The following is a 22,625-nucleotide window of genomic DNA, read 5'->3' as shown; positions in this document are numbered from 1 at the left end:
AACTTATCCAAAACTGATGAGTTTCTGTAGATAAATGTTTTAGAACAGGCCACTCATTTTGTGTATTAGACCCCGTTTACACAGAGAGAAGTCGACTTCAATTGTGACATCAAATTCAGATTGCGACCAAGTATTAGCATATATTATTTGTTGATGGGCTGTTTACACGGTAGTCAAATTCAAAACAAATTGTGAATTTGACTTTTATGCCATCATTTGCTCATGCTTCAAATAACCATAAGTCATTTGAGGGAACTTGACTTCTAATTGCATGTTCGTTTACACTGCAAAGTCATATTTGAAGTCAAGTTTGAATTCCAGGTTTCTTAAGTCGAGCTCAAAACATAACAACCCTGTTTACACACAAATATAGTTGAGTTCAAATTCAATTTAAGTCAACTTCAGGCTCTGTGTAATGGGGTTTTAGTTTCACATGGATTGTAATCAGTGTGGTCCAGGTCACCTCATCAGTTCATAGATATCCACAATGACAAATATAACGCATTGTGGATTGGCAGATGCACCCATGACTTGAACTGAAGAAGGTATCAAGTAGGGCCACTCCATTTGATATGGTAGGTATATAAACCAAGCAGACATGTTCCTGCGAAGCCTGTATGGCATGCCATTGGTCCAGCAAAAGAAGTTTTCCCACTAGGGTCTCTAAGGTGGGCTCTTGAACCCCAAGTCCCTAGGCAAAAAAATTCCCTCACAGCTGAAATTTACTGTTTACTATCAGCAATTCCCTGAGTCTGACTTTTGTTGTGTCTCAAACAAGTTTTTATATCCTTGTAAAGGTGGTACATCGTTATCAGGCCTCGGCTTTGTGATGTACCTACCTTCATCAAATCTTGTTAATACACAATAATTGTATATTATAATAATGCTATAATGTTTGTAATGAGATTGATGAAAATAAAGATTGATTGAAAACAAAACTTGCCTTTTTGCTGTTGACAATGTTAAACATATCTTACAAACATATACTACAAGCATATTGAGACAGACAGTGTTTTCTCAAATTGCTGAATAATTATAATCTTATATACACTATAACCAACCTATATATTGTCTAACCTAAATAAATGAACACACACTGCCACAGGAAAGCATAGTTCATATTTATAAGGCTTACCAATTAGAAATAAGGTACAATCTTTATATCTGATCACACTTCTTCTTTCCCCAAACCTGTGAGATCCACAGTTCAGATAGGCCATGCCTTTTAGCTGCTGCTGAAATTGGTATAATAGGAGCTATACAGGGCAGTTTAGAAATAGCTGCACAATTAAGGTTTCACCTAACATTTTTCATAATGCACAAAATTATATTTGTATTGTTTCAGCCTAACTTAAATTGTCAGTTGTTTCACAGAACAATTTGTATCATAATGCTATAATCTAATATGATACTACTGAAATAATTTACGAAATGTATCTCATATAACACAGATATAACCATGTATGACAGAAAATAAGGCTGAAAGCTGAATTATTTTATGCCAAAAATAATAATATTGCCTTGTTAGTATAATACAAATGATACAAATACAAAAACAATCTCTATTCAGTTGTCAGTCTTATATCACTTTGGTGTGAGAAGTGCATTATGATGCAGCCCATCATTGTGCATACTACTGCCCTCTTATATTGTCTCATAGAGCACAAGCAGGAAGCAAATTTTTCTGTTTAAGAATATGCCTTTGACCCACACTACCTTATGATATACATTTGCCACATTAGAAAGAAACAAGTAGCTACCACTTACATATCTTCAATTAAAGTGCAGTCAGTAACCCATTGTTGCAGCTACTTTTAAGCACCCTGTATACTCATCTTATTACAATAAACAATATTAACAATACAAGTACAAAATATAAAATAATTCATTGAGATGATTTAGCTGTGTTTTGTGTGATCCAGGAGGGTATGTACCAGCTCAAAATTCAAAGATGTCAGAATTTTTTAGAGATTGACAGCAAAGCTGGGATTTTATCAGAGCTCACGAATGCCTAATAATTAAAACACTTTCCTGCTATAATAACAGGCTAATAATTATTGACTACATGCTGTTTTTACCCTGAAGAGGGTACATGTATCCTCTGCCCCATCCTGGTTGGTATATGTCTTCAGGGGGTTTCACATCAGAAGAGATATCTACCAGTATATCCGAGTTCAAAATCTGCAAGAAGCCGAGATTCCTTATTTATAAGATCTAGCAAACTTCCTCCTGTCAGTTGCCAGATAATCAGCTGCAAACTGCCTCTTCTTGAAGCCATCAGTGGCATTCTCTTGGAAACAAAGGCAAGGTGTATAAGAGGTAGATGGGTCAATTTACATCGATGTGTTACAGTCATCAAACATCTCGAGGAATATTTGCGGTATCTCCTGAGGTCTGTCCAGTTTGATTGTCATAATACGTTCTGCATGCCTTGCACTTATAGTCCTCAAGTCTGTGATCTGAATCAGAAATAAAGGCACAAAAATTGGTTAATTTGCAATCAATTTACCCAATTCACCTTGCTGGCCTGCTCCCAAAACATTTTTCACTGGAACAAATTGGCCCAAACTGAAACTGCTTTAAAGATGATACACCCAACATCCTCACCCCTCCTTGCCTTACTAATAATTACCGAGGACCTGAAAAAATATGAAATTTTTACAAGTCCAAATGTACTTGGTGTGTCATCATGGCAAGCCCTCATAAAGTCGGTAAAACCGAACAAGTGTCAAACCGGTTAACGCTGTGAGGACGTAAGCTATAGAGGGGATAGTAGGGTATAAGACCTCATTTTTCGCCATTTAATTAGGTTTCCGTAGCGAGGATGCATATTTAGGTCCTCGTTATGCACAAGGTCCGCTGGTGTGTCGGTGTGTTGTTATTTTGGAGTCCTCGGAAGTAATGTAAGGCAAATGCACATATACATGTGCACACACACACAGGAAAATAGCACCATGGCAAAATGGTCCAGTATTTGTGACATTTTACATGTATATGCAGGTGAACCCTTAAACAGTATTTATGCATTCTCTTTACTCATGTTACTTGCACAGAGCTTCTGATACAGACATGTAAAGAATCATACAGGAGTGTGATTCAAAGCTTCTGAAATATCATGAAAGTTGTAAGAAAATCCTGAAAAACAGCATGAAATTTGGTTAAAATACCCCAAAATGGATTGAAAATTAATCAATAAAATTTCGGCAATTTTGGCCATAAAAATTCTAAAATCAGGAAAAGTCTGGAAGAATCACATCCCTGGTCATAGAAATACTTGGGTGCTGACAAATTAATGATTAGGTACTGACAAATTATGATCACTTACAAAGCAGCATTATCTTTCATGTTCACTTTCTTTCCTTGCAAATGATTATTTCTACCCTTAAAATTGTAATTTACACACGGTAAACAACTTGTGTTCCCAACCCCATCTGCTCTATTCTCCAAATGTATTGAGTGATCAAAAATTAAGTTTTGTTATATTAGCGTCACTCACCTTCATAAGAATCTTGGCCCAATGTACAGGTGTTTTTGGTCTGGTTTCATTGATGAAATGCTGAAATGCACTCAGCAAAGTATCTTGTAATTGCTCCACTGATCTGGGATTCTTCAATCCAGGACGATCTATTGGGAAGCAGGGATTTAAATGGGTGACTTACAAGTTATTGCCAAGAATGATTAGAAGCATAGGTGTGGGTGAGTGTGGGGTTGCCTTTGTTTTCACTGACAAACATGGACCCACCTTTTCACTCATAATACAGGGTGTATCAAAATTATTGGTACCCATCAGTTTCCAGTGAATATGGACAAGACTACCATAACAAAATGCAACATAAGAGCTACCTTTTTTATAATTGAATGTTATGAAAGGTCAAAAAACTATATAAAACCTTGGCATTTCAATAGGATCTAATGTTGCATATTGAAGAAACAGACTTGTCAACAAACCCCAAAACTGATGGGTACCAAACATTTTGATACAGTCTGTAGTGCGGACCCATAGACACTCTGGACGTCCACAGTCGTAAGAGAGTGACACAGTGCTGCACTTTGTAATAATGCATATGGGGTAATAGGTCCCCCATCATATGTGTAACACCAGGTCCACGGTTTGGTGGTTAGATATCATATCTAATTAGCACAAAAGTCCAGACGTTCAGTAGTGAAATGTCGGTGTGTAGAAGTCCATGTTACTCTGTTCTGGGCCGTAGCAAGGTTGAAAAATGTGGGGCGGCCATCAGAAATAAAATACAAATATATGCCCAAAATGAAATAAATATATAAAGAAAAACATAACAAATTTCTCAAAAAGCGGGGTGGCCATAGTCTCCGGGCCACCCCAGCAACCCTGCTTGCAATGGCCCATTGACATTGTTAACTATATACATAGGGTCCACGTTTGTTGATGAAAATGCGTACGTGTTTGCCGACAAACGAGGACACACACAAGATTTTTCACCCTAAACTGTGGACCTACTTCCAACCGAGGACTGTCCTTGGTCTCAAACTGCTGCAAAAGACCTCAAATGCATGCTAGATGCTTTAAACGCTATTTGCCTGAAACCGAGGACCACACGTGTAAAAACTAACCCAGGGTGATGGCTAAAATTCCGTTTCGTATTATACACACAAAAAATCCGCCATTTTAGTCCACGGTTAGGCGATGAAAACATCATACACACGTCCTCGGTTAGATAGCAAAACACAATGTCCACGTTTGGAGGCAAACACAGACAGGGGTGGGGGTGTGTGTGTGTGTCTACCACAGGTTTATTGTGGGATTAGCTTTTGATTTAACTTGACTTTGTGGAAAGTCCACGGTACCCTGAGTGATCCCTTCAGTTACGTGTTTTCGAATTTATTCAAATGAGCTACAAAGGGGGTATACAACCTATTAACTCTGTGTATTATATGGATACTTGTGTGTGTCAATGCAGAGCCCTAGGGTGTCACTGTCCAATAATTTGGTTGATATTAATTAGTTTTTTATATCTCATGTCTCCATGACAACTGTCAGCCATTTTGACAAGTTTTACTGCTGTGTCAATAATATTCACATTCATAATCATCCATTCTTACTTGATTTGTCATGTTAGGCAAAGCAAAGAAAGCATAGCAAAGCAAATCACATGATATAACGACAAACCAATTTAACATGTTAATATTAGCAACACTTGTTTAATGAAGAGCAATTTTCATTACCTTTATTCTGCACACATTTAATTACACATGATGATACATGACCTGAAAAAGTAGTAAGGTTACAAAGTTGCCCCTTGATGTAGACTTTATGGATGCGGGAGGCATATATTCATGTATCTGTATTAAGCCTGTATTAAATTTGACCTGGATTAAACATGAGCTTATTGGTTCAGCGATTCCAGATCATTTTGTCTGGAGTTGTACTCACAGACAATTCCTTTCATAGAATTGAATTAATTTTAAATATTAAAGAACCAGTGACAAATTGTATGAAAATATCTTAAGTATGGATACAAAAATCTCATTTTCAGGCTTCTGAGTGTTGCTAAGAAACAGGAAAGCAATGTGTTTTTAGGATTTGCATTTTCAACATATACCATCTGCACCCACTGTTTAGGCCAAAAAAGTTTGATTGTCCTCATCCGATCTACCCTAATCTGATAAATATGAAGAAAAAAATTGGGAATATTGACCCTAATTTTGGAAATTCTAGAATGTTTTTTTTTAAAAAGACAAAAATGTTGTCTTTCAAATTTTTGACATCCTAAAGACTGTTTTAAAACATGGAATGCAGTGGTATACAGTAGAGAAATATCCTAATTCACACCTTTTTGGGCTATTTATTAAGCTAATTAGACATATATGTTTTGGCTATGACCTTTATATAAAATAAAAAAATTCTGGCCTACCCTACTACCCGTTGGAGTGGATCTATGGACAACCAAAAAAATTTTTTGGCCTAAAGCATTAGGTAAGGAGGGTATTCTATAGTTAATACGTAAAAAAAAAGAAGAAAAACAGCACAAGCAAAGCCAACATAGATCTCACCTCCAGCAATAAGCAAAACAGCAGCAAGCAAAGCCATTTCTGTGTCCGTCAACTCTAAGCGTGACAGACCTACAGCAAAATCAAAGATAGGTTCCACCAGCTCGTTAAGAACCCCATTGTTAAGCTCGGACTTGTCCACCCGCACTCCATTGCCAAGTATGAGCTTTTCATTTTCGGGGTCATATTTTTGGGCAATGCGGAGACACATTATTTCCATGCAGCAACTTTTAAGCAAAAGGACTTGATCTTCTCCATGAAGCTGGTTAATTGGATAGGAGGAAAAAGGATAAAACAAGTGGTGAATATGCAAATAGATTTGGTGCAAAATAATTATGCATGCATAAAGCAATAGTGGGAGAAAACAAAAAATGCAAGCAATAGCAACTAAAAGGTTATCAACAAAACAAAAGCAACTTATACCAGGGCTTCCCAATTCATATTTATTCCAATTTTTCAAGAAAATCTGACCTATTTTTATACCCGAATAACCCGAGGCCCAGAATTTTGGTCAAAATTGGTGCTTTTTCACAATTTCTACCCATTTCATACCAAACTTTACATAGAAAAGGTCAAATGTGATGCGATCAAGCAAAATGAGTCAGATGTCGGGAATATTGATTTTAAGATATAGCCAATAATAGTTTCAACTTCCTTAGTATTTTGTTGTTTTGAGCAACCCTAAAATGGCCATATCTCTGGAACCGTATATCCAATTTATATGATGGGGTTTTCAGCAAAATAAAGAGCTGAGAATGGCTCATGTAATAAACATCTACATCCGACTCATTTGGCATGATCGCATCACAAATGTTGTGATGTGAAATTTGGATGACCAACCCAGAATATTTTATGTTAAATTTGAGTTAACATCCACATCCATTATGGGTCTCAATTTTTGTTGAAGAAAAATCACAAAAGGGTAGTTATTTGCAACAGCGCCCTCTTACCTCAATGAAACCTGGTACCCGTTTGGCAAACTCTACTACCTTGACAATAGAGGGGGTCATTATACCAGCAAGATTTTGCCAGGTGAGAGATTCTAGTTCTTCTTTGGTGCAGGAACGTTGTTTCTTAGTCTCTGGTTCACCGCCCTAAAAGGAGTAAAAATAATTTTGTTTCTTTTATGATATAATATATATTTGACATGCAATACAAAATATGGCAAAGATGCCATTTTTTTTCTTCTCCCTTTCCAAGTATTTCGACATGACATACCCTAATTTTAATATACATGCCAAACCAAACATGCATCTTTGTTCACAATGTACTTGCCTCATCTCCTGAAGATGAGCTGGACCTCCTCCTATATAAGTAACTAGTTTCTCTGTGAGCGATAACAATAGCGTTAATAAGACCCTCTTCTCCATCTGTCAACCTGTTAGTGAGTAGTAATCCTGTCTGTCTCAACATCTCTTCTCTGCTTCTTTTGTCACGATTCTCTTTGATCAATCTTCGTTTGGCTTTTCTTTGATTTTCATTTAGTACCACTAAATGGAGAAAACAAACATTAATAGTGCTAGTCAAAAGTAATGTATTTGTGGACATAAACTCCAGGTTTGGCAGTGGTTGAGACAATAATGAACTTGTCTTTATGAAATTAACTTTTATTTGGGGAATGGCAAATTTTTGAATCTGAAAATGCCGATTAGTCTGTATTGCACATCTCATATTATTGATTTTGTAATTTTATTAAGGGATCTAAAATGAGCCTTTATTATGCGTTTCGACAGTATTTTTTGTGGGACATGAGAGCACCTCGGACCTGTCGAATTGCATTCTGAATACGAAGAATGTCTTTCTGATATCAAATAATTTTCATTTTTGAAAATCACAATATAATACAAATTTTATGACAAATTATAAAAATTTGATATTTTTCAAATTTTGATATATAACAGTCCTCGAAGTAAATTATATAAATCTAATGATATATTCTTAAAGTGTATGTAGCAGGAGGAAAAGCCGACGGTCAATTGAAAATTTTGACCTTTCATATTGAAGATATGGATTTTTTTCCCAAAAAGACCTAATTTTTTTGGTGTTTTGGGAAAAAATCCATATCTTCAATCACGAAAAGGTCAAAATTTTCCATTGATCGTCGGCTTTTCATCCCACCTACATACACTTTAAGTATAAATCATCAGATTTATAAAGTTTACTTCAAGTACTGTTAAATATCAAAAATATCAATTTTAATGATTTGCCATAAAATGTGTATTAAATTGCGAATTTCAAAAATCAAAATTATTTGATATCAGAATGACATTCTTCGTATTCAGAATGCAATTCGATATGTCTGATGTGCTCTGATGTCCCAAAATAAATACTGTCCAAACGTTCATACCCCAGCCCTTAAGCCAAGAATTTTTTTTGGTCCTGTGGATGTCCACAAGTAAACAAAATCATGATGCCTTTGAGGGTCAGTTTCTCAGGAAAACTTTTTATTTTTTGTTAGATATGGTCCCAATATTGTATAAAATCGTCATTTTCACAGCTAAGATTCCTTGAGACTTATCAACATTATTTCTGACATCAAAATATAACAAAGGATACAAAAAAAACAAAACATTAGTCTGATGGTGATGTTGACTTACAATCTGGTGCCATTCCCACTATTATGCATTTCTTGTATCTACATTGTTGGCATTGATTGCGTGTGGTCTTGTCTATTATACATTCCTCATTCCATTTGCAATAGTAAGACAGGTTCTTCTGTATTGTCCTCCTGAAGAAACCCTGTACAGACAACAAAAGCATTTGACACTAAAATAAATGTCTTCATTTTTCAGCGTTCCGTGTATGTGCTAGTGATCATTGAGCAAGTTGAGGTGAAGTGCTTGGGAGCACATTCGATGACCAATGGGCCAACTGCATAAATGATTGTTGATCAACGAATGTGCTTATCATTTTTGTGTTCACGCTTGTATGCGCTAGATGCACAGCACACAACTCTGAGGAATTAGGAAATTTGGTTTATTATAGATTATAGGTTACATTTGCTCCATTTTTCCAGTTGTTGACATTTTTAACTTTTGTAAAACAATAGTCTCTAACATTTGCTGTAAACACCACATCCATGATCTGGAATTTTATCTGATGGATTTAGACAATTATATCAAGATGGGAAAAACAATTTGAATAATTATACATAGATTTTAATTGTTTTTGTCCACAATTACCAGATAGTGGTTATTAAAAGGCTTCTTCTTCTTCTTCTTCTAATTGAATTCAGTACCTGCCAGCTAGGCAAATCACCTTTTAAACAGATCTGGTTTTATTTAAAAAAAAACATTAAAAATTCTGGAGCCTATTGCCAAATTTCACCTTTTGTTAATTCACCTGCTTTGTGAAACCAGGCTAAAAGCAATACAAATGGTTTCTCAAATGTTATTGTTTGTCACAATTCTAGACAAATACATAGTAATTAAAAAATATCATGTTTTGCCAAATAAAACATAACTAAATTGTCCAGCTGGAACTAACTGGCAAATTAACTTGGTCAAATTTTAATACATTTGCCAATTTCTGGAAATAAAGGCCAAAAACTTGCATTTTATACTTTGATCAGCTTGTAATCAGCAGGCCTTATAACATTGCGGATTAATATCTATATAAAAAGATGATTTATCTTGTGACATCTCGGCAGAAGTATCACAAATTATTAATTCAAGTCTATACTTTGTCTACTTTATTTCATGCATAATATAGACCAGACATGTCAACTATATCACTCTGAATGTGGGTCTATTTTTCGGCATAGTGGTAAAAGCCTAACAATTCCAGCTGATTATGAGCTGATCAAAATATAGGTGTTTTGTGTATGCAGCGACAATCAAGCTTTTTCAAAGCAACATTTTCTTTGCTTGCATAATATGATAAGAGTACAAGACAACTTAAGTTTTAAATTTGGAATCCCAAAAATGTGCAAAGAGGGGGAAGGGGGAAGAATTTTTTTGGGCAGATCAAAAAGGAGGGGGCAAGGTTTTTGGCAGTTTAGCAAAGATTTTTTTGGCATAGCCAAAAGTTTTAGCAGACCATTTTAAGAATTCACTACCCCTTAGGATAGGGATGTTTTTCATTTGGTGAAACACAACAAATATTTGTTTACACTGTCAGATACATTGTATGTCCCTTTGAAAGGTACTCTTTGTTTGTTTATTTGTTTGTTTGTTTGTTTACCTTGCATCCTTCACATGTCATGCATCTGTAGTGATAACCTGTAGCAGCATCTCCACACACAACACATGGCTCTGGGCCATTGGTTAAATCCATATAACTAGGTATATATGGTGCTCCTACATAAATAAAAAATTGATTGAAAACAAAAGGAAAATATTTATAAAAGTATAGGCCCTAATAAAAACTATATCATCAGGATAAATTTAAATTTCACACATTGCTTTAGGCGTAATCAGGCCTGTATGCAGGGGGATGTAAAAGTATACAAAAAGTCTCAAAATTTCAGAATTTGCGAGTGTAGTGAGCAAAAGAATCAAGCAAATCCACTATTCACAAAATTGCCCCCCCTCATGGAAAGAAGTCCCACTTTTTCAAAATCAACACCCCCCCCCCAAAAAAAAACCCCAAACAATCCTCTGTACGGGCCTGGGACTTCTGTTTCATCATGAAATTAACTTGTCACAAAATTCAAATCAATAATATGGTGATTCTAGGCTGATCACTCTACATAAAATTAATATTGGTCACTTCTTTGGGTTTGTCAGCCTGAATGTGATTGATGCAACACTTTTGACACCTTCTCTACATGTATGTGCTTTGCCTTTAACAGCTTATAATTATATTGCACAAGTTTTGTCATATAGTTGATCAAATTAGAGCAGATAATTCCGGTTCAATTATGATTAATTACAAATTGACACGAGACTCTGGCAATTATCATATCCATTTCCTAAACATTGTCACTATAGACTGTGATCATAGAATTCAAATGGAAGAATTGTTCATTTTATGGGCATTTATCTTGCAGACTTATCAAAATTATTAAAGCCTTAATGTGCGATTTCCGTCAAATTTTAATTTTGTTATTCTTTATTCAAAATGTTGAAATAATATTAACTGCCAGGAAGGGTTGCTGTCCATTTGAAGCTGAAATAACAAGGTAAAGTGAAAGAAACCCCACTGGTTATTTTGGGCATTTAACAAGTAGTTCTATGGGAGGACATAAAGTCAGAATTATCACTTAATGTCGAACTTTGCTCTTGATGACCTACAAAGGCAACAAATTTGGCCGATTCCATTTACATTTAGGTGCAAGTTGGGACATGTGTAAACATTACAAATATGCAAAAAAATTAGCTTTGGGAAAAAAATGAACCGATTTCATATTATAAGATCGTACATTATGGCTTTAAGTCCAATTAACATGTAAATATGCAAATTAATTATATTTTGAACAGGTAAAAATGACACTATCATATGTAATTTAAGAGTAGGACCCTTTCTTGTAGATATAATCATGATAATTAGTCTCAGATAAAATTATGCCCAGCCACTAAACATACTAAATGACTAATGTGAAGTAATGACTAATGACCATACAAACAAATATTCTCTGATGGCTGCAGCCAGCTAGCCAGAAGCCTTGTCCTTTGTTAAGGTGAATATTGAATCATTTAATGGGTGTTATGTAATCACTAAACACATTTCCAATATTGATAGATGGAATGCAGCAGATGTCATACATCCCTGCCAAACCAATCAATGTTATGAGCCAGCTTTCATTGTTTTATCTATGAAATCCCAAAACAAGTAGCCCTACTAGATGGAGCCGTTTTGCTTTGACAATCCCTAAAAAATGCTATACCCCAAGAATTGCTAAAACCTACCCCTCCCTGTCACTGGATTTTAGCAGCTCTCAGAATATAGCTTTTTTAAGGGATCTGAAATGAGCTAGCCTTTTGAGCGTTTCGACAGTATTTTTTGTGGGACATGAGCACATCAGACATAACGAATTGCATTCTGAATACAAAGAATGTCTTTCTGATATCAAATAATTTTCATTTTTGAAATTACAATATAATACAAATTTTATGACAAATTATTAAAATTTGATATAACAATCCTCGAAGTAAATTTTATAAATCTAATGATATATATTCTTAAAGTGTATGTAGCTGGGAGGAAAAACCGACATCAATTGAAAATTTTGACCTTTCATATTGAAGATATGGATTTTTTTCCCAAAGACCTATTTTTTTTTTTGTGTTTTAGGAAACAAATCCATATCTTCAATACGAAAGGTCAAAATTTTCAATTGATTGTCGGCTTTTCATCCCACCTACATACACTTTAAGTACATATAATCAGATTTATAAAGTTTACTTGAGTACTGTTAAATATCAATTTTAATCATTTGCCATAAAATGTGTATTACATTGCTAATTTCAAAAATCAAAATTATTTGATATCAGAAGGACATTCTTCAGATTCAGAATGCAATTCGATATGTCTGATGTGCTCTAAATGTCCCACAATAAATACTGTCCAAACGCTCATACCCCACCCCTTAAAAGGCCTTATAATGTTCCATTGACACCATACCAGCAAAAATTCCCCTACAAACATGAATAACTAGGCTTATATGTTCCAAAATAAGTTCTTTTACTTTAGCTCATTATTTTGACTCAAATTGACTGGTCAGAAAACTTTCCTGACAGTTGTTACTATTATTAATATTATTTCATAGTTTGGCAAAGAATAGCAAAATTAAAATTTGACTGAATTGTATATTGTAAAAATACATTGAATAATATTACTTTAATGTGATAGTGAAAGAATATTGAATCTATAACAGAACCGGCCACCTTTATTGAAATGTCAGAAATGTTGGGAAAAAAATAGTTACTACCATTACTAACTTGCTCCTATACACTTAAGCCCGGTCCTGACTCCACATCGCAGCGCGATGCTGCAATGCTATAAAAATTGTAATCTAAGCCAGATTTTTACAAGCTCAGCGGTGAAAATTCTCATCGCGCGGTGGAATTTTCGGTCCGCGATGGAGTTGAACAATGTTCAACTTTTTTCGCATCGCGCTGCGATATCGCAGCCGTGCACGCTTCTGATTGGCTGCTGGAAAATCAAGGTCGGTAGAATGTCCTTAAAAGGAGATGCAGACCCCACATGCTTTTCAAACATCGCAACATCCCGCGATTAAAATGTACATTTTAATTTAATCGCGCGATGCAGCGATGTTTGAAAAGCATCGCAGCACGCTGCAAAGTGGAGTCAGGATCGGGCTTTACTGATGTTGAATCCTAAGGTCTCTTGAATACTTGGTTGCAAAGTTATGAAGCTTTCATATATCCATTTCCTTATGATTTTTATTGTTTTTTCTCCTCTCTTTTAGCCTATATCCCAGTTTCATTAATATTGCCAACTTTTAATAGCCTGATTGGATCAGATCACATATATGTGACCGTACACCACGAATGAGCCGTAAATGTCCTCAATTGTATTCTGAGGTACAGTGTAAAATGGGCAAATTGAGGTATATTCATAATATTTCAATTTCATGCCCATTTTACACTGTAACTCAGAATACAATTGAGGACATTTACGGCTCATTCGTGGTGTACGGTCACATATTAAAGTCAGGAAGAGAGAAAAATATTTATTGTCCAAGTTCCTAGTAATTAGCTAATTATCAATAAAGTGAGGGCAATGACCACGATATTTTCCTTTTCATCATCTTATTCTGCATAATGCTTTACTTACTGTCATTTACATTACATTATAGACAATGTAAAAGTATAACAACCAGTTTCATAAGTAGCCTTGATTTGAGGTATTTGAGAAAATAATTAGCTTTATTCATTTATCTGTTTATGAATTCTAGGAAATTAGCCTTGAAACTTGCCAAGACAGTATTGAATTTTAATGACGTTAATTTTGTAATTGTAAGAAGAAAAAAATGAAAGAAAAGGTTTATGAATCCTAACATATGTCACTGATTCAATGGTTACTTGTATTAAATGTCAGCGCATGCATGTAAATTTTTAACTGCAATTAGGGACCGTTCACAAACACTTGTTAGGGGGGCCTGATGCAAAAAGGTGGGCCCTGAAATTTTTTGACACTCCTAAGGGGGGCCTGAAAAAAAATGACCAAAAATTTTCCTGGAAAAATTGAGTTTATATGCTTTTCTATGGGGTTGACCCATAATTTTCATGTCAAAAAGGGGGCCCTGAAATTTTTGAGGTCTGTAAAGGGAGGGGGGCCCGAAAAAATGTTTCGTGATAATATTTTTTTTTGCATCAGGCCCCCCCCTTACAAGTGTTTGTGAATGGTCCCTTAATTTGGCACATTACTGTACCTGTATGTTGTTTATTTGTGAGTCTGAAGTCTTTACCATGTTTACTAGGAACCCAAATAGAAGTGTCACTAACAAGAATATATATATGTGTTGATTTTACAATTGAGTTTGGGCCAATAAAAATTTCAAACACTAGATGCACTCATATGTTTTCGTGTTACAAAATCATGAAATCACAATTAATTTTAGTGTTTTTGACAAAATACAGTCCAAGTACATGTAGCCCGAAGTCACTCCCATTGTGGCCTGTACACCATCCGCGATAATCAACTTTTGAAAAGCACCCTAAACAAGGATTTAACCCTTGGCTAAAACGACACCCTAAACAGGGATTTCATTCCTAACATCAAATTTCATACCCTAAATTTCATTTCAGCGTATTTAGCAATTGCAATTTTGCTACCCTTTTTCTAATTTTTCATGTTTTTGACACCCTAAACGCGACACGCTGCAGATCGTGCCTACCCACCCACAAAATCGACCCTTTTACGCGCTTTTCATTATCGCGGATGGTGTACAGGCCACAATGGGAGTGACTCCCGGGACATGTAGGCCTACAATAAATGGTTTGCCACATGATACCAAGAATAAAGATCGTAATAATTAGAAGCTGTGCAATAATTATGAGCCCTGGTAAAATTGGGATGGGGGAAGTAATTTTTGGCTAGCCAAAAAAGGGGGGGGGGATGGCCAAGCAATATTTGGCAAGCTGGGAGGGGGGTAGACTATGCCATAGTCGAATTTTATTAAAAATATGTTATTATTAGTCATGATGAACCCATTTCGTTGAACTCAAAATTATACTGATGTTTATTAAAATTAAAGTATTCAATAGTAAAATGGTCATAAAGAGTTAAAAATATCAGACGATTAGTGACAATAAAAGTAATTGAATGCAACATTATCTTGCATAATTATAACGGCTCACTTTAATACTGAACAATTCTGATTTTGGAATCTAACAGTTTATTGATAGCGAACCCCGAAATTTCGACTATGAACTTTGAATTGTAAGCAGAACTTTACCCCCTGGACTTTGCTCTCTAAAAACACACTGTCAAGCATACTTGTTTATCAGTCCATTAACCACAAGTATGCGCTAGATGTTTGATGAGAGATTAACTTTTGCGTCAACACAAAAGCGCCGCAAATACCACAGACAGTTGTTTACGGTGTAGTTAATGGTAATGGCGCTGGCCCAGACGATTTAAACCATAGCGAGGTATGGGCGACCAATCACAAGGCAGATCCATTTAAAGATGCATTACATCATGCCCAATTTTAGTTAGGCCAGAAATTGGCCTAACTCTCCATAGAGTCCCGTGTTAAAAATCTTAACCGCAAGGCAATGTCAGTAGTCCACTTGGGAAGCTAACAAACAGAGGGAGTAGGGTGACTGATCAGATGTGAAAATCTATCAATTGTGCACACATTAATTAAATCAGAGTTTTAAGCTTAAATACAATATCCAGAGTATGCACAATGGGCAAGTGGACTACAGGGTAGTCTAGGAGGGGGGGGGGGCAAGCGATTTTGGCACACATTCATGGGGCACAGTGTAATTTACCCATTAGGCCCTTTACAGCTGATTCTTAGTTTCCTGTTTCATGGTTGAAAACAAGGGATGAGGTGAATTTTAATTATTAATTATCTATTATTTTCTTTATTTTAAAACAAGTAGTCGCAACCTACATCAACCGGTTTTGACTAGGAACATGCATTTAATTATTTTACAACTATGTTTGATTTTATTCATAAGTAATGGTGCAGTTATGTTCTTTGTTTATTCATCATTATAGTTGATATGATAAAAGTCAGAAAGTAGCAAATTGAAGTTAATAAAAGTTATTTTGAAAGAGAAAATCCAAAATCCAAAATAAAATAATTAAATATTTTTGCAATTCTCTGCTTTGGACGTGGGTGGGAAACAGGAAACTAAGAATTAATTGTGAAGGGCCTTACCAACTTCAAAGTAACGCGCCATATTGCCTTAACTCCAAAGTTGCAGCACCCATATGTATCCAACAGTCAAATATGTTGAAAAATCACTCATGAACTTTCATGTTCATTTATTTTTCAGGTTCAAATTATTGTTAAATTATTCAAATGCTTATATTTACCCCATAACGTATTTGAGATTAAACATTGACTTTGTTGTATATTTTACACCCTGCTACGATTGGTACACTCAGTCAGCAGTACTACTACTAGTGTTTATGCATGCAGCGCTTGCATAGCTGACCCCCGTTCCCACACACACACACAGCGGCCATGCGAAAGATGGATTTTTAATGTCACAAAAAACAAGAGAACCGCCAAATTTGCAACGGACCCGCCTCACAAGCTTCAGCGCATTCAACGCTACGATAATAAACGATGTTAATTTGAGATAGACAGTGACATTCATTATCATACACACAAAAATTAAATATTTGCAATTAAAAACTTGTGTTTTTGAACGATTCTGAATTTGATCAATGAAAATGCAGCGATGATGTCATTGGGAAAACGATTTTCCAACTGCTGGTTGGTTGATTGCGTCACTGTCAGTGATCTGTGCATGCACGGTACGGAATGATTTTTCGTATGGGTAAAATACACTGTGTTTTAAATAAAACGCTCTAAAAAGGCTTAGGAAAATAGTACCAAAATGCTTAAATATGCCAATTTTCCTGCTCGCGGCGGCGCTAGCAAATATATATATATCTAGACCATTTCAGGATTGCAAATTAGAATCCCAAAAATTTGGCCTGTGCAAAGGGAGGGGTAAGATTTTTTGACAGGCAGAGGGGGCAAGCATTTTTTGGCGGTTTGAGAGGGGGTCAATTGATTTTTGGCAGGATGTTTGAAAATTTTACCCGGAGGGGGGCTCATAACTATTGCACAGCCCCTTACAATCTTTCTGGCATACCTGAGTCTGGACATATATAGGCCCTACTCCTTTTCAGGATTTTGAGAATTTTTAAACTGAAAAAGCACCTTTGTTCCAGATTTTAGGGAAAAAACTATAATTAAGTTAAATCTACTATTCTTTATGAAGTTTAATTTCCGCAAGCATGTGTCTGATAGTTTGGAGGGTTGCAGGACAGGGATAGATCACCAACAGGGGGGATCACCAATATTGCGGTATTGGTAATTATGCTCTTAATCTTGGATACCAAAAAGCTATTTATGATCTATCAGCTTTTGGTGTATTAAGTTCCTAACCACGATATCATGGAAGTTAAATATTATTTGATAGGACCAGACATCACAACATGAGTCACCACCGATTCCAATAAAATACCTACATAAATACATTGATAAAAGTCTATTCAAGTCCATACTACATTCAAACATGACCTTGCTAGAGCATTGACATCATAGTTCAGTCAAAACAATTCCCAGAATTGACCATAATGCAATGCGCCTGTGCAGAAGTTCAAAATATTGGGGTGGAGCGATATTTGGCACATCTGGGCACCGTTTCAGAATTACGCCCTAATATTATTGGGATAGAGATTTGTTACAAAATGTTCAAATATGCAAAAAATTTCGCTGTGCATCACATGATCAGACAATTTCTGAATTATTTATCATTTATTAAAATGACAACATGATATATATAGATTCTAGTCTAAATAGAATTTACGTCCTCGCTTTGCATATCAGCAATAATAAATATATAAAATTAAAAACTATAATTGATCGACTCACACAACAAGACTTTCTCTCTCTTTTTTTTTTTTTTATTTCTTTCAGGGACTTCCAATTTATGACAATATGTGACTGTTTTTATAATTGTGTGTTAATTTTTAATTGTTCAATGTTTGCGCCTCGGAATAGGTTGTCTAGATAGATGGTGCATTAGGGGTGGTGCAATAATTATGTGTACCCCCGGGGTGAATTATAGGGGGGGCAAAGATTTTTGGCAGGCCAGAAGGGGGGCAAGCATTTTTGGCAGGTCAAAAGGGGGGGTCAAGCGATTTTTGGCAGGTCGAAGGGGGGGCAAGCAATTTTGGCACAGATATTTTGGGTACCGTTTCTATATTATGCCCTAAAAAGGCGTAGGAAAACGTTAGGAACACATTCAAATATGCAAAATTTCCTGCTCGCTGCGCTCGCATTATCTGATAAGACAATTTAAGGTTTTAAATTTGGGTTCCCCAAAATCTTGCATGTGTAAGGGGGGGCATAGATTTTTGGCATGTCAAAAGGGGGAAAGGTTTTTGGCACGTCGAAAGGGGGGGGCAAAGATTTTTGCGTTTTTGGTAGACCATTTTGAGAATTCACCCCCCCACGGGTACACATAATTATTGCACCACCCCTTATAAATGCATTATTATTATTATTATTAATTTCTTTGACAATTTGTATTGACGATAACTTTACTTTTAAATCTGCAGAATTACTCCGTCTGTCATACATGCTGCTCTATCCGGCACCAATGATGATGATCCATCTACCCCCGTCAGCGACATCATCGACTTGTGATACCAGACAATACAATGGCAATTGACCCGACCACACTCAACTTCGGCTTAAGTTTGAAAACGATTGTTTTATCATTAACATATTTAATTAACATGCTAATTAAGTAAAAATTAAAGATTGAAGAATGTTTCAATATAGGGTCAGTCCATGTCAAAACAGACTGAGTGTACACCCACCCTCTTGGATTATGCTCTCCTTTGGCTCAGGGGTACCTTTCATGGACCCCTAGGTGAGGTCACAAGAAAAAATTCAAATTCAATTTAGTTTCCGAATGGCGGGCCATCAAAGTTGGGCGACCTTGACCAAAATTGGGAATTTAAGGTGTCCAAATGACAAAGCGCTCTCTTTGAGAGGCATTTTCTTCTTAATTAAATCAGTTGTGACCCTCTTTTTGAATGTGGTCACTCACTGGCTGTGTCTGAAATGCCTAATGCCAAAAAGATTGTTTTCGGACTTTCGTTGGGATTTCAGAGGGGTTCAAAATCAGCACTTCATACTGTTCAATCAAATTATCTTTGATTTTGAAGGACCCATGATAATGCCACAGTGCACTTATAGGTCCTAATTATGTTCAGAATGGATTAACCATGTGCCAATGTCTATGAGCAATTCAAAAAAGAGAAATTTCTAGACCCCTACAGAATTTTAGGCCCCCTAAAGTGGTTCAGCCACAAATGGCGCTTAAAATCGGCAAATTTTGACACCTAATAACTTTGGGTGTACACCAGATATGAATTTCTAGTCTTTTGCATCTGAAAGAATGTAGTCTTATGTTACTAGGAACATAAGATTTGTTTTGTATTTTTGTGTTTTGATACTTTCAAAAGGTCGTTGACCTATGAACATTTTTTTCGTCATAGCGCCCTCCTGAAAGGTCTGACACATAACAAACTATACATTTTGGAATCCTCATGACCATACGAGTAATTTGATATATTACTTGACATAATTGGGAGCATTCTGAAAATTTGACCCCATAACCTGTACTTTGCATGTGCATCGTTGCCAGGAAGTGCATTTTGACCCCTTAAAAATCCATACAGAGGATTAGAAAGTAGTTTTTTCTTATTACTTGACTCAAGAGCAACTTGAAATATCAGGATAAATAATACAAATGGCTATAAAGTGATCAAAAATATTTAAAGAATATCATACTAAAATTGGCATTTTGTACCGTATCCTGTATGCATGGTATGTTAGGCAAAAATTACTATTTTTGAAAGCGTCAACTTAATACTAAAACACAAAAAATACAAAACAAATCTTATGTTCCTAGTAACATTAAACTACATTCTTTCAGATGCAAAAGACTAGAAATTCATATCTGGTGTACACCTAAAGTTATTAGGGGTCAAAATTTGCCGACTTTAAGTGCCATTTGTGGCTGAACCACTTTAGGGGTGGCCTAAAATTCTGTAGGGGTCTAGAAATTTCTCTTTTTTTTGAATTGCTCATAGACATTGGCATATGGTTAATCCATTCTGAACATAATTAGGACCTATAAGTGCACTGTGACATTATCATGGGTCCTTCAAAATCAAGATAATTTGATTGAACAGTACGAAGTGCTGATTTTGACCCCCTCTGAAATCCCAACGAAATTCCGAAATCTATCTTTTTGGGCATTAGGTATTTCAGACACAGCCAGTGAGTGACCACATTCAAAAGAGGATCACAACTGATTAAATTAAGAAGAAAGTGCCCTCAAAGAGAGCACTTTGTCATTTGGACCCCTTAAATTCACAATTTTGGTCGAGGTCGCCAAACTTTGATTGCCCGCCATTCATAAACGAAATTTTTTCTTGTGACCTCACCTAGGGATCCATGAAAGGTACCCCTGAGCCAAAGGAGAGCAAAATCCAAGAGGGTGGGTGTACACTCAATCTGTTTCGATATGGACTGACCCTATATGTTTTCTGAAACCTTATGTGCCAATCATTATAAATTATGTACTGACATTTAAACAGTCTGGAGCAATTCCATTGCAAGAAACACAAAATTACCACTCAAATCTCCATTACTTTTCTTAATGAACACAACATTTACATGTTTATCATCAATAAGAAAATATATCCTTGAACTGGATGGAACACATCACAGTTGCCTGCTCAATTCCTTTTTTAAAGGAATTTTTATCATACTTGGTACAAAATAAAATATTCAGTGGAAGTGGCAAGAATTTTTTCTGGGGGAGCGAAGTTAAAGGGAAGGTGGGGGAAATTTTATCCCACATAGATTGATTTGACTCAAAATAGAGCAATTTTGACAAAGGACAGAATTTTGGTTCAAATAGGGCAAATTTGATCAAAATTAGTGGATTTTCTGTCCTAGACTAGGTGGGCAAACTGGGGGAGGGCAAAATTGGGGGAAAATGCCACCACAGAAAATATTATGATTTAGCATAGACCCTATACTAATAGGCAGTAATCAGTGGCGTACCGTGGCCACTCCTACCCCGGGGGTGAAGAAAATTCAATTTTGCCGCCCCTTCCTCAAGAGCCCGAAAAGGTTGACCCAATTTTTTTTTCTGGTGGTTTGAAAAAGTGAAGAGCAAAAGCAACACATTTTGATGTATTTACCATTATTTCACAATTATTTATACTTTCTCAAATTTTTCTGCCCTTTATTCTTTATTAATCCTTTTGCCCCCCCCCCCCTTCGTTTTGGTCGCCCCCTGTTTTTGCTGCCCCTTCGTTTTGGCCGCCCTGCTTTTACCCCAGGGGCTCGCACCCCCAACGCCCCCCAAAATACGGGCATGGTATGATTGATGCCTGAAAGTGAAACCAAATAAATTTATTATGAATTTTAATTATATAAAAGACTTGAGCATGTTGAGTTGGCTTTGTTATATTTTCACATGCTCATTTATCTAACCCTATCTCACCACACAGCAGATGGTCTAACCAGGTTACATAACTCTAGATTTATTTCTTATCCAATATTTGGCCTTGGACAACCACTAAGACAATTTCACTGGTTTCCACTGTTCTGTGGCTCCATGACTACATAGATGTTGGGAGCTAATATGTCATCTAGAACCAGTCAATATAAAAGACCTTGGCAGTATCTGGAAGCTCCACCCACACCAAAGATTGAGGTTATTAAATATAGACTGAATCAAGTCTTTTCAAAGCAGGGGAATTACATTAAAATGTTGGGTTTTCTGCAAGAAAGTAGCAAATGGGAGTCATTGAAAAGTTATTTTTAAAATAGAAAATCCAAAATATAAATAAAATAATTAAATATTTTGCATTTCTCTACTTTGGACGGGGGCGGGAAACAGGAAACTAAGAATCAATTGAATACCTGAGTGGAAGAAGGGCCCAACTCCATCAAAACTGTTTTTGAGATATTCAGAAAAAACTTAATATTTGGAAAGGTTTTATAGACAGAATGTTTTCATCTTCAGGGGACCTTTAACACATGAACATACAATATTACATACATTCGAAATTATATATGATGTTTCCATGGCAACGATACAGGTCTTAATACGAGCTGGAGTTGGGCCCTTCTTCCGCTAATATACTGCAAGTGCCAGTTCCGTAAGCAGATGTGTTAGGAATAGCTACAGAAATTAGGTAATTATCCATTAATTGCACAAGTAGAAGCATGTAATATGTTAGCAAGAAAGTTTATTGTAGTGAAAAGCAGATTTCATGTATGAACAAAATTCCTCTTTAACCCAATATTTGTGGAAGAAGGGCCCAACTCCATGGAGTTGGGCCTTTCTTCCATGAAAACCATGATTAAGTGTACGTGGAAGACCATTTATAGAGTGGATTTT

At 36.0% G+C, this 22,625-nt stretch overlaps 1 protein-coding gene across 1 annotated transcript in view; it reads right to left on the bottom strand.

The window, feature by feature from the left end:
- Positions 1–935: 935 nt before the first annotated feature.
- Positions 936–22,625, bottom strand: part of LOC140154313 (thyroid hormone receptor beta-A-like) — a 29,446-nt gene continuing 7,756 nt past the window's right edge. Inside the window, exons 3-9 of the mRNA XM_072176887.1 lie at positions 10,210–10,325; positions 8,625–8,766; positions 7,303–7,517; positions 6,978–7,121; positions 6,031–6,289; positions 3,497–3,624; positions 936–2,459 (exon numbers count right to left, since the gene is read on the bottom strand). Of these exons, the coding sequence (XP_072032988.1) occupies positions 2,334–2,459; positions 3,497–3,624; positions 6,031–6,289; positions 6,978–7,121; positions 7,303–7,517; positions 8,625–8,766; positions 10,210–10,325 (1,130 nt within the window). The 3' untranslated portion in view covers positions 936–2,333. The remainder of the gene's footprint in view (positions 2,460–3,496; positions 3,625–6,030; positions 6,290–6,977; positions 7,122–7,302; positions 7,518–8,624; positions 8,767–10,209; positions 10,326–22,625) is intronic.

The sequence above is a fragment of the Amphiura filiformis genome, chromosome 6 (assembly GCF_039555335.1).
Source record: "Amphiura filiformis chromosome 6, Afil_fr2py, whole genome shotgun sequence".
Taxonomy (NCBI): domain Eukaryota; kingdom Metazoa; phylum Echinodermata; class Ophiuroidea; order Amphilepidida; family Amphiuridae; genus Amphiura; species Amphiura filiformis.
Note: the sequence above shows the minus strand (reverse complement) of the source record. Positions and strands in the feature narration are given on the sequence as shown.